The sequence below is a fragment of the Dipodomys ordii genome, unplaced genomic scaffold (genome assembly GCF_000151885.1).
Source record: "Dipodomys ordii isolate 6190 unplaced genomic scaffold, Dord_2.0 Scaffold2, whole genome shotgun sequence".
In the NCBI taxonomy this organism is placed as follows: Eukaryota; Metazoa; Chordata; class Mammalia; order Rodentia; family Heteromyidae; genus Dipodomys; species Dipodomys ordii.
Window position 1 is genome coordinate 8,611,082 of NW_012267218.1, and position 12,920 is coordinate 8,624,001.

Below are 12,920 nucleotides of genomic sequence, written 5' to 3' on the forward strand. Positions count from 1 at the left end.
AGCTCTTTGGAAGAGTGCAGCCTCGATGCAACAGACACAGCATTAGCCAAGTGTCTGGCATCCCAGAGGACTCATGATGAATTTATGAAATGAAGAAATTAATCAGTTATGATGAGATCATAATGAGGATGGAATCTGTCAGATTATCATTTCATTTTCTTTATTACAGATTTGATAGGCGTTTCTTACTCAATAAGACATTCAGGGGGCTGGGAAGGTGGATCAGTGGTAGAGCGCTTTCCTTGCATGCATGAGGCCCTGGGTTCGATTCCTCAGCACCACATAAGCAAAAAAAGAAAAAAGCCAGAAGTGGCGTTGTGGCTCAAGTGGTAGAGCGCTAGCCTTGAGCTGAAGAGCTGAGGGACAGCGCCCAGGCCCCACAACTGGACCCCCCCCCCGCCAAATAAAAGACATTCAGCTATTTATTTATGGTTTTGGGGAAGCAAGTTAGATAAAGTCTGCAGAGTTTGCCATGAACGATGATCTGTTTACTTTCTCTCTTTTGGTCTCTTACCGGTGGTCCCACAAACTTTGGGTTGTAAAACTCTTTCTATACAGAGTTTAGTCTCTGAAGAAGTTTCAACCATAATAGTGCTTCTTTCTCATTTATTTAGAAGACATGGGGAAGCTAGGTGGGTCAAGACTAAAAATGAATCTAGGCAGGCTTTGTCCCTCGAAAACTATAAACTGGGGTCATACAGAACATATTATGGAGGCTTGATTAGGAGCTCTGGGACAATGGAAGAGAAATCAGCAAAGTGCTGATTTCTGCTAGACTCAAATTTAAGCAGTATTAATGGTTAGCAAGGTGAAGTTCTCAGCCAGAGGCCTTCTGAGACCAACTATTTGTCTTCAACTGTAAGAGGTGTGGTTGCTCATGAAACATATATAGCTATAAGTAAGGAAGTTGATAAGAGGTCAGCCAGCAGAGCTGCTCTCAGTTTTACATGACAAGAAGTGGAACAGTCTTTGATGTGAATATTTTGTCATTTCCATTTGCCTCAAATACTATTACAGGAAGCAGAAGATACTGTTTGATCATTTACTCTGAATTGGCAAAGAAAGGAATATCTGGGAACATCATGGGACTATCTAAAAAAAAACTCCATTATTTTATCCAGGTATACTTATGTCTTTTTGTCTAATTTGGATTTATTTCTAAGGAAATAAGAAAAGAAAAATACTCGGCTGGGAAAGTGGCTCAGTGATGGAGTGCTTGCCTTGCATGCATGAGGCCTTGGGTTCAATTCCTCAGCACCACATAAACAGAAAAAGCTGGAATTGACGCTGTGGTTCAAGTGGTAGAGTGCTAGCCTCGAGCTGAAGAGCTCAGTAACAGCACTCAAGCCCAGAGTTCAAGCCCCATGACCAACCAAAAATAAAAATAAAAAAGCAAAGAAAAATACTAAATCAGGTTTAAAATGATAAAGCCTTTGACTTTGGCTAAATCTTGTAGGTTAAAAGTGACACAAATAATATCTGACAGAAAAATAGAATGAGAAGAAGGAACATTCCCAACACAATCTTCTGGTACAAACTGCACAGTTCTCCTTCAAAACGTTATCTTCCAAAGCCATCCAAGTCTGCAAGCTCAGACAGACAACTTGTAACTATGTTCCAAAACTTCTCTCTGGACACAGCATTAATATTAATTTCTTTATAACAGAAATGAGATTGCACAGCCAAAAGAGGCCACAGGGAGCATGGACATAAGAACCATGGGAGATAAAGGGTGCTTAGAAGAACCTTAGGGACAGTTGAACACGCTAGGCTCTTCCAGCTATGCTTGCACATCTGGTGGTCCTTGGGAGTAAGGTAGGATTTATGAGAAGCAACAGTTCAACTTCTGGTATCTGGCTTCAGGAGGTGCTTTTGCCACATGCCGTACCCAGTGGAGACCAAGACACTGTGTGTGCACATTGTCAGTATGCTCAGTAGCCACCTACGGTTGTCAAGATCTGAGCCCAGATTCAAATGTCTGATTGGTGATGACATTTATGATCAGAATGAAAAAAAATCACTTCCAAATTAATTTTACTCAAACAGAAATACAGGTGTATGATTCTCTAAGAAAGTTCGTTATTCATTTTCATCCATGTACTTTAATCAGGTTTATTTTTACAGTATAGCTACAACTAAAACCTTAGTAAGTCTTTGTGTCTTCATTTAACTAGAGGTGCCAATGATGAACTTGGAAGAAGCGCTTCTATAATTGTATAGAACTGCTCAAAGTGCAAAGCTATAACTCAAATGGGCGGGGGCAATTACATTGCTGTTGAAGTAAAAAGTCTGTACTTTCACAGAGAAATCTGCCACTGAAATATGCACTTGTGTATGGGTACAAAAGAATACCGAAGTAACACGATATCCATTATGTGTCATTACTGAATTCTATCAAAATGATACCTAAAATAGTTTCTCTACTTTAGGTCCCACAGTGATCAGATCATTACTAACTCAACTAATACTCAAAATGCCACTCAACAGTGACTCTGTGAATTAAAAACAACGGCTGTACCTCTGCCATTTCTTTGTCTTCCAGCCCACAACTAACCTATTTTTGAAAGAAAGCATTTTGCCAACATGATTTCTCATAAGTTGAATATGCAGGTATATCCCACAGTGTGGGAAAGGTACATGCAAATTAGCAGTATATATACTCTTTTTTTGGGGGGTGTCCGGTCACGGGGCCTGAACTCTGGGCCTGGGCACTCCTCAGCTCTTCAACTCAAGGCTAGCGCTCTACCACTTGAGCCACAGCGCCACTTCCGGCTTTTTTCTTTTTGCTTATGTGGTGCTGAGGAATGGAACCCAGGGCCTTGAGCATGCAAGGCAAGCACTTTACCACTGAGCCACCTTCCCAGCCCAGTATATTTACTCTTGAGACACAAGAGGAACCAAGGGAATTCATTTTGATTTGAAGTTAGTCTTTGTGATTTTCAATGGGTTATTATTGATCTATTAGAATGCTGTACTTTAATCTATCTCAAGAACAATTACAGTAACAAATACATCAATTATCTACAGCAAACCAGCAAAAGAGAATCTTGCAAGCTAAGGGGAAAATGTCAATAAATTTGAATTAAAGTAACTTAACAATGCATCTGTCTAAAGTGCATAGGGAGAGGCATATTCTGACAGTTGGCATTTTTCTTTCCTTTTCTTTTCTGTCTCTATGCCTCTATTTCTTTGGAAAAAAATCACACGAGTATTTAAAGCCACCTGATTTGCAAGTAAAAACAAACAGCAGAAGTCATGGTTAGACAATCATGATATATTTGGCTGGGGGATTTCCCATGATGCCAGGCCTCCAAGAAGAGTTTCTAGGAATTGAAAAATGACTGTTCTCTGCTACTGTCTTGAAATATTTAGAAATCATGTTTCCCTGCCCCACATTCCTTTCTAAATGTTTCATTGTTTTATAAGGGATCTTATAAACATAGTATTTGGTAAATAACAAAGGTATGTTATAGCTAGGATAAGAAGAACGTGAAGGGCTCGTTTCAGTAAACTCATCCATCTATTTACACAGGAAGTGCCCTAGTAGTTCCTAATTGGGTTCAAAAAATGACTGGACCCTGTCATTGGAGAAACTGTAGCTCCATGAGGGATTATCTATGGGAGTTCTTCTTCCCAATTATCCCTTCTTTTCTGTTTTTGCTTATTGTCTTCCAATCATGATCACAAATATCCATGAAGAAAGTTACTGTCTGGCTTTGACCACCATTCTGTCCTTACTGTGAGCTTGGTTACCCAAGTGCTGGGAGCTGGCCCTGTCCATCAGTAAGGTGAAAACTTCCCCACATGTCTAGCCTAGATTGCTAAGGAAGTTAACTGAGATAGCAGGCCATCTCCTCCTCTGTTCTCCAGAGAACGGGCCTCAGCAGTCAAAGGCAAGAGAAAAGGGACTGGGAAACTCTGCACAGAGATGAACTGCTCATAAAGAGAGAGACGCTGCATAGAGGCCGTCTCTCCATGGCTTGGGCAGGACCTCGGGAAGGAAAAGGGAGCTGCTCATATGAGCGATGCCTCACATTCATTTCTCTCATTAGGAAAGGAAAGTATTTACCCTAAGAGCTTATGGATAAAGAATGTGTTATTACTTCAAAATGAAATAATGCTTCACATTTGTTAGAGAAAGTTGAAATTGTTTATAAAGTTGTTCTTTATGTGCTGGATCTCAGTGTCTCTAAAATACCTCTCTAAGCTAAATCAATTTTTTTTGTTTTGTTTTTGGTTCTTTGGGCTAGGGCCTAAGCTCAGGACCTCATGCTCTTCCTCTGCTTTCTTGTTCACAGCTGGAGCTCTGCCATGTGAGCCATGCCTCTAGTCTGGCATTTTGCTGGCTAATTGGAAACAGAATTTCACAGACATTTCTGGCCAGGCTGGCTGGCTTTGAACTCTATCCTACAGGCTTCAGCCTCTTGAGTAGCTAGGGTTACAAGCATGAGTCACTGGCACTCAGCCCACCTGAGTCATATGTATATCTATACATATATAATATATATATCCACACATATATATGTAACTATGTGTATATGTGTGTATATATACATATATGCATATATGCTGTTATTATTGTTCATAAAAGCTGAAAATATAATCACAGTACTCAGGAGCCAGAGGCAGAAAGATATTGAAAGGGAGGCTAGCCTGGGATACAAAAAGAGACACTACCTTCAACCAACCAACCAGCCAACCAAAAACGATGAAAATGGCAGGTGAAAATTCATAAAATCCACTTTTTTTTCATAAAATCTACTTTTTGCTTTCTTTCTCCCTGAGGCGAATTTGATTGTTATTTAGTCACCTGACTTTGATGCAAAAATCATTGTTTTCGTGATTTTCCCTAAGTACAGGGTGATTTAAACTGTCCATGGTTCTTCTGTTATGGGGTGAGAAGTGCTTATTACAGCTGACTAATACACTTCACAGAAAACCAGCCTCCAGCCCTCACGGTGTGGAGGGCCAAACCCCAGGCCGACCGGCCACACCCGTGCGCTCTGCTCGAGGTGGAGGGCAATTTCGGGAGGAAAGCACAGGCGCAGCTCCCAGGTGGAGGCTGTTGGGCCTACCCCTCCCGACTCCCTGAAGCCAGTCCACTTCTGGGCTGAACAACAACGGCAGGTAAAGTCATTTGCCTGCACCCACCAATCCCCTGTGACCCAGCTGGCACGCCGTTTCCTTCAGGAAGTCTTTCCTAACTTCACCGTACTGGAGGTGGGAGTCTTCCTGCTCTCAACTGCCCCACGGGATTTTGTTTACCTCCCTTTCTCACGGTACTAGTCAGAGCCTGTCTCGAGTGACCCAACCCTGCTTGCTTTGCTGCTGAAGGGCTCCAGCTCCTCAGAAGCAACCTACATCCAAGAGCATCAGCAGTGACAATCCTCCGGAGTCTGGCCTGGATGTGTGCAAGCCCCTGGTCTCCGTGGGTTCACAGGGACCAGCTCACACCTACCTCCTGCCTGGCCTTAGCACACCTGACTGATACAGCACACCTGGCATAGCTCGGCACACTTGAAGGATACAGCCGTCCACCATTGCCATCATAGATGCGGTGACTCAACCCTCAGCCTGCTGCCCCTCTTTTGACTCCCCTTGTCTCTGCTGTGCTGAGAGAGCCATCACTGCACTACAAATCCCTTGAGGACAGAAATGTTCGTTTCGCTCTTCTGTTCATACCTCACAGAACTATTCCACACAAGGAGAAACCTAACAACTGCTTTTTTCTTTTTTTGGCTTTTTTAGCTGGTGGAAGTGCTGAGTACCTTGTATTAGTTCGTTGCTCGTGTAACACTCACTATTTCTCCTCACTAGACATTATTTCTCATCACTAGGCCCATACCTCCCTTATTTGTTTTCCAAATATCTGTGATCTCATGAAAAGTTGTATAAACAGCGTAGCTTACCTGGACAAGCAGAAGGAGATTTGTATCTGGCAAAGGGGACTTGAGCTTTAGGGCCTGTAGCAGTTCTAGAACAACACTACGAGACAAGTAGAATTTATCCCGTTCCTACATAAAAACAAAATAGAAGAGGTAAGAATTCAAAAAATTCAGTTAGAGTAGATCATGTCAAAGGAGCTTCTAAAAATTCACAGGCCAAGAATTAAAAACAGTCTTTTTAAGTGCAGTAAATTGTCTTGAAAAAGTCAAATTAAAGCTTAAAAAAGAATGAGACATTTTATACATTTAATGAGTCCACTGAAGCAATGAAGACATATAATTTATCAGTATGAAATAACAGACTATATCGTAAATATTAAAACTATAGGATTTGGTTCTTAGCCATCAGGACATTATCAAACAAAACTAAAAGTACTTTTTTACTCAAAATGACTGAGAAAAATGTACAATGTTTCAAAAAGTCTCCTTACCTCTAAGTAGCTTATTTTGTCAATGAGCCACTCCAAGCACACAGAAAAAGAAAGCATGGACTCTCCCACCCACCTTCACTAAACAGCATTTTACCTTAATGGATTCATTCTATTTAAAATAATAAATAAACTATAGAAACAGCTGAAGATGCCATAACGTGTTCTTTCCTCCTTTCCTCCCTCCTTTGAAATAGCCACAATTCTGCATCTATGGCTTATTATTTCATGTATGTTTTTACACCTTCCTACACATGTATGCCTTCATTATAGCACACTGTCCTATTTAGTTTTCTTCACCTTTCTACAATGTTTCTCAATTCAACATTTAATAATATTTCACAGTATCAGTCCTTCTGCTGAGGCATATTAGACTGATTTCAACATAATGGGCTTATTTTATTGTCCAAGTTTACCTATGAGTTATCTTTCCTTCATAGCCTAGCTAAAAGTGTGTGAGTCTCCCTGGAGTCATGTACCTTCCAATATGGCAGCTCAGCCTCTCAGCACATCTTCCAGACTGATAAACATTCCCAGCTCAAATCACAACTCTACAGCACTGAGCGCTCCGAGATTCTATATTAATTCTTCTCTATCTGGTTAGCATTTTGTTGCTTGTAAGAAGTTTAACAGAAAATACTGTTTACGTGTGTGTGTATGTGTGTGTGTGTGTGTGTGTGTGTGTGTGTGTGGTCATGGGGCTTGAACTCTGGACCTAGGCGCTGTCCCTCAGCCCTTCAGCTCAAGGCAAGCACTCTACCACTTGAGCCACAGTGCCACTTCCGGTTTTCTGGTGGTTTATTGGAGATAAGAGTTTCATGGACTTTTCTGCCCAGGCTCGCTTGAACCATGATCCTCAGATCTCAGCCTCCTTAGTAGCTAGGATTACAGGCGTGAGCAACTGACATCTGGCTACTGTTTACTTTTTATTTAGCTTTTTAAAGGTTAATGAGAAAGACAGATTCAAATTATTTCTCCTACTGATGTCAGAAGAGAAAATCCAGAATTTTTATTGGTATTATTATAAATTCACAAATTGCTTTGAGGAGATAAGCTGTCTTTGTTATTTATACCATGTCCTCAGCCTTGAAAATGAGGTTTGTCTCCATTATTTAGTGTGCTTGAGTGTTACTCAATAAAAATTTCCAGTTATCTCTGTAACATTCTTGCAAATTTTTGTTAGGTTTATTTTTTGTTGCCGCAATAAGTAATATTTTAGAAGTACATTTTACAATCATTTGTAGCTGAATTTAAAACAAATAATTTGATTATACTTAACTGGCATCTTCGTTGAAGTCGCTTTTAAGTTCTAAAAATGTATCTATAGATTCCTTCTGGTTTATTTCTAACCACATCTGTGAAAAATGACACTTGTATTTTTCCTTTGTGATCCTCATACCTTAGTGTCCTGTCTTGCTGAATGCAGTAGCGCCTCTAGCACCAGGAAGAACAGAAGCAGTGACCTTGGGGAACCTGTGTTACTTATGATTTGACATTCACCATTAAATACAATGCTTGCCAGAGGTTTCTAGCAGAGCTTTGCCAAAGACGCTGTCAAGTTTGATGAGTTCATGTCAAATTAACAAAGAATGCTTTTTTTTTCATTTCTGCTAAAATGTTAAAAACATTAATAGATTTTCTAATATTTACATTTCAAGAAAATTGGGTCATGAGGTTCTATTTTCAATGCATTGATTTGATTTTAACTATTTCTTATAGTTTTCATTATCATATGAGAAAGAAATGCTATGGAGTGAAACTTTCTATAAATAATAATTTTGGAAGGGGGGACCAAGATGGTGATGGGACAATAGGGAAACGCCACAGCTCTCTCCAACCAAAAAGAGAGTTCAAGTTCCAATGCTTAATTTCCCCAAGAGACCGACAACAACCAAAAGACCCAGAGTAAAACAAGAGGTGGAAAAAAACAAAAAAGAAAGAAAGAAAAGGAAGAATTTCAGAACAAAGAAGCGTGAAGACCCCTCCCCCAACCTTTACAGGCTGCACGGCAATGCGCCAAGCCATGGCCAGCCCAGCCCGTCAGGGGCTGCCAGAGTCCCCAGAGACACAAGGGGTCGTCTGCAGATCACCTGTGCAGAAGATGCCTGAGGGACCTCAGTGTCGGACCTGCTGATTGCCATGAATAGAGAAACCTCCAAGCTGGGAGCCTGCACGAAGATCCAACCCCACCCCTCACTCTCTGAGCAGAGGGGCTCCATCCTGCCAAAGCCACTCAGCCCCATGGCGGGAAACCCAGAACTACACGGGTTGCCCACAGAACGCCAGAGCAGAAGACCTGCAAGGTACTGGTGCTGATTCAGAGAGCACAAACAAAGACAAACCCCAGCGCTCAGAACCTGAACGGAGACCCCTTCCCTACCCCTCAGCCGGAGGCTGGAGGCTGGAGGTCCATCCTTGGCGCCAACCTGAACGGCATCAACAGAGACAGAGGAGAAACACGCAGAGCCACCACGGCCTGGCCCAGTCCTCAAGCATCGCAACTGAACTCTGATTGCAGCGGCAACCAGCAACCTACATAGCACAGAACCAACAACTAGCTCCAGGGTGAGTACCCCGCAGGGGACAGTATATCCCTCAAGGGAGACCAGAGCTGGTGGGAACCCCCAGACTTTGACCGAAACCCCTACCCCAATACCTGGACTATAGGACCCACTAAAACTGGGAAATGTTCTAGAGCTCCACTAGCCCGTGGAGCACACCCAGCCGGCCAGGCTAGATCAAGGGCACCCTTGGAAGGGAGCTGAAACACCTAAGCCAGGAACAGCGCCCCTGGGTCACAACAGCCAACAGTGGAAGAAACTTGAACTGTGTACTCCAGGCTGTGTAACCCAGGTGGGATACACAGCAGCCCAGTTCTAACTAGCATGCCCCAGGCTAGGGACCAGGAGCCAGGACCAGGCCCGGGGATCCGGTGCCTGAGCAACACAACCAACTTCTCCGGGTTGAAGCCAGAAGCCGAGCATATGTCTCAGCAGAGGGAGTAAAACAGGGAACTGCACCCCCTGGGAATCACCCTGTGACAGCAAAAGACCTGGGTGTCCAGGGCAAGAGAACCAAAAGCCCAAACCCCACCAGAACCCGACCCATATATCCCAGGCCAGGAATTGGACAACTCAGGCTATAGCACCTGATAATAGGCAGGTAGGCAGGAGCTCAGGCTGGTAAGGTGGCTCAGCAGTAGAGTGCTTGCCTTGTGTACATGAGGCCCTGGATCTGATTCCACATAATCAGAAAGGTCCAGAAATGGCACTGTGGCTCAAATGGTAGGGGGCCAGCCTTGAGCTGAAGAGCTGAGGGACAGTGCCCAGGCCCAGAATTCAGGCCCACAACCAGCCAAAAAAAAAAAAAAAACATCAGGAGCCCATAGCAGACTCCAGCAACTAGAAGAGCACACCAGATCTCGCTAAGAGCACCTGTAGGAGTAAACAAGAGCAGTCTAGGCCACTCAGTCCTTCTAAAGGCAGGAACTGCCAGTGATCTACAGCAGAGAGCCGAGAGTCCTACGTGGGTCAGACCAGCAGCTGGAGGTTGGCCCCCAACAGAACTGAGACCAGGTACAGACTCTCTCCGGCAGCCCAGAAACAGCAACCAAGTGAAGACAGACACCTATTGACCAAAACAAAATTTCCCTGAATCCCCATGCGAAAATCACAGAGAAAAATTACAAGGTTTATCAACACCCAGGATAGCAAGCTACCCCCAAAAGCCAGCAGCCACCCAGGGGAAAGCCCCAGTGGAAGCAAAGCAGGAATGGAAGACAAAAGCTACATCCAAGAGATGCTGAAAGCAATGATTCAAGAAGTAAAGCGAGAAATAGACCAAAAATTTAAAAAACAGGGATGAACTATCAGAAGAGATGCAGGGTCTCAAACAGGAGGTGCACGCAAAAATAGAGGCAGTACACACCTCACTAAGAGGTGAGATTAGTACAAAAATAGAGGCAGTACACACCTCACTAAGAGGTGAGATTAGTACTTTGAGAACCAACATCGAATCCATAAATGAGTCCATTTCCTCCATGCAAACCACAATGGAAGCCACAGTTAATAGAGTGAATGAAATGGAATGTAGAGTGTCAGATACAGAAGACAGAATACACTAACTGGACCAAAAAGTCATATATATGGAAAAATCACTTAAACTATGCCAAAGGGAGATCCAAGAGCAAGTGGATAGTGCCAAGAAATTTAACCTTCGTATAATTGGAGTGGACGAAGGTAAGGAATATCAAAGCAAGGGAATGCAACACCTATTCAACAAGATTATCAATGAAAAGTTGCCCCATCTTAAAAAAGAACATCTTACCTACATAACAGAAGCAGATAGAACACCTAACAAGCAGGATCCCAGGAGAAACACTTCTAGACACATTATAGTAAAAATGATAGATCTGAATAATAAGGAAACAATCTTGCATGCAGCAAAAACGAAGAAGGAGCTATACTACAATGGGAAAAAGATCAGAATCACTGCAGATCTCTCCACACGGACACTGAATGCAAGAAAGGCCTGGGAAAGTACCATCCAAGCCCTGAGAACTAATAACGGCCAGCCCAGACTGATATGCCCGGCAAAGCTAGCATTCACATTCGATGGAGAATTAAAATTTTTAATAATAAGAAAAACTAAATGAATTAATAAACAATAAACCAGCATTACAAAGAATACTAAGAGGGGGAACACAACCTGAAGAAGGCAACCAGGAATGGGGACCCGTACCAGACAGGTATTAATAGAAGTCTAACTTAGTAAGCACAGGAGGAAAGGAAAGAAGAAAAACTTAGGAGAACAGGGAATGACAGGGACCACAATACATCTTTCTATAATATCCTTAAATATTAACAGACTTAATTCACCAATCAAAAGAAAAAGAACTGCAGATTGGATCAGAAAACATGACCCATCCATGTGTTGCCTTCAGGAGACCCACCTCTCAGCCAAACATACAAACAAACTCTGAGTGAAGGGTTGGAAAAGGATCTACCAATCAAAGGCCCCCAGTAAGAAAGCAGGAGTAGCTATCCTGATATCAAAAAATAAACTTTTCATTAAAATCAATACAAAAAGACAAGGAAGGACACTACATTGGAGCACCCAAATATGTTAAGCAAATACTCTCAAACTTACAGAATAAAATAGATCCCAATACGATAATACTAGAATTAACACCCCACTCTCACCAAAGGACAGGTCTACCAACCAGAGGATTGGCAAAGAAGCTACCAAATTAAATGAGGCCATACTTCAAGCAGAACTAACACATCTACTGAGTATTTCACCCTAAAACAACACAGTACACATTCTTCTCAGCAGCTCATGGAACTTTCTCCAAAATAGACCATATCATAGTTCATGCAAGGAACTTAAGCAAATACAAGGGGATTGACATAATGCCCTGTATCCTATCCGACCACAATGGAATCAAGCTACTTCTCAGTAACAAAGCATACTGCAGAAATTACTCAAATTACATGGAAATTGAACAGCACACTTCTAAGCAACACCTGGGTAACAGAAGAAATTGGAGAAGAAATTTAAAAGTTCCTACAATTCAATAAAAATGAAGCCACATCACAAAGAAACTTGTGGGACACAGCAAAAGCAGTCCTGAGGGGCAAATTTATCGCCCTCGGTGCCCACATTAAGCAAATAGAGACAGACCAAGTAAATAACCTGATGTTGCAATTCAAACAGCTAGAAAAACATGAAAAAATGTAACCTAAAGTTATTAGACGGAGCCAGATAGTCAAATTTAAGAGCAGAAATTAATGAGTTAGAGAATAGGAAAATTATAAATAAAATTAATAAAACAAAAAGCTGGTTCTTTGAAAAAATAAAATTGATAGACCTTTGGCAAGATGAATTAAGAAGAGAGGAAACCCAAATTAACAAGATCAGGGATGCCATGGGAAAAAAATCACAACAAATATCCAAGATATCCAAACAATTATAAAGAACTATTTTCAAAAGTTATACTCTCTAAAGAAAGAAAACCTAGCAGAAATGGATGCATTTTTAGAGAAATACAAGTTGCCCAAACTGAGCAAAGAAGAAGTAAATCAATTAAATAAGCCAATATCTTACAACGAGATACAGGAAGCAATCAGAAGTCTTCCAACAAGGAAAAGCCCAGGACCAGATGGATTCACAACAGAATTCTATCAGACCTTTAAAGAAGAACTAATACCCATACTCCTCAAGCTCTTCAGAGAAGCAGAGAAGGAGAGAGCTATCCCAAACTCATTCTACGATGCCAATATCACACTCATCCCCAAACCAAGCAAAGACCCAATAAAAAAAGAGAACTACAGACCAATCTCCTTGATGAACACAGATGCAAAGATCCTTAACAAAATTCTAGCTAACAGAATCCAGAAACACACAAAAAAATCATACACTATGACCAAGTAGGCTTCATCCCAGAGATGCAGGGATGGTTTAACATACGTGAGTCAATAAATGTAATCCAACACATCAACAGAGCCAAGGTCAAGAATCACATGATTATCTCCACATATGCAGAAAA

General features: G+C 41.8%; 1 protein-coding gene across 3 annotated transcripts in view; it reads right to left on the reverse strand.

The window, feature by feature from the left end:
• Positions 1 to 12,920, reverse strand: part of Unc79 (unc-79 homolog (C. elegans)) — a 236,360-nt gene that overhangs the window by 20,204 nt on the left and 203,236 nt on the right. For all 3 annotated transcript variants that reach the window (XM_013014130.1, XM_013014112.1, XM_013014121.1), the window contains one exon: positions 5,910 to 6,014. In XM_013014130.1, coding sequence (XP_012869584.1) covers positions 5,910 to 6,014 — 105 coding nt within the window. The remainder of the gene's footprint in view (positions 1 to 5,909; positions 6,015 to 12,920) is intronic.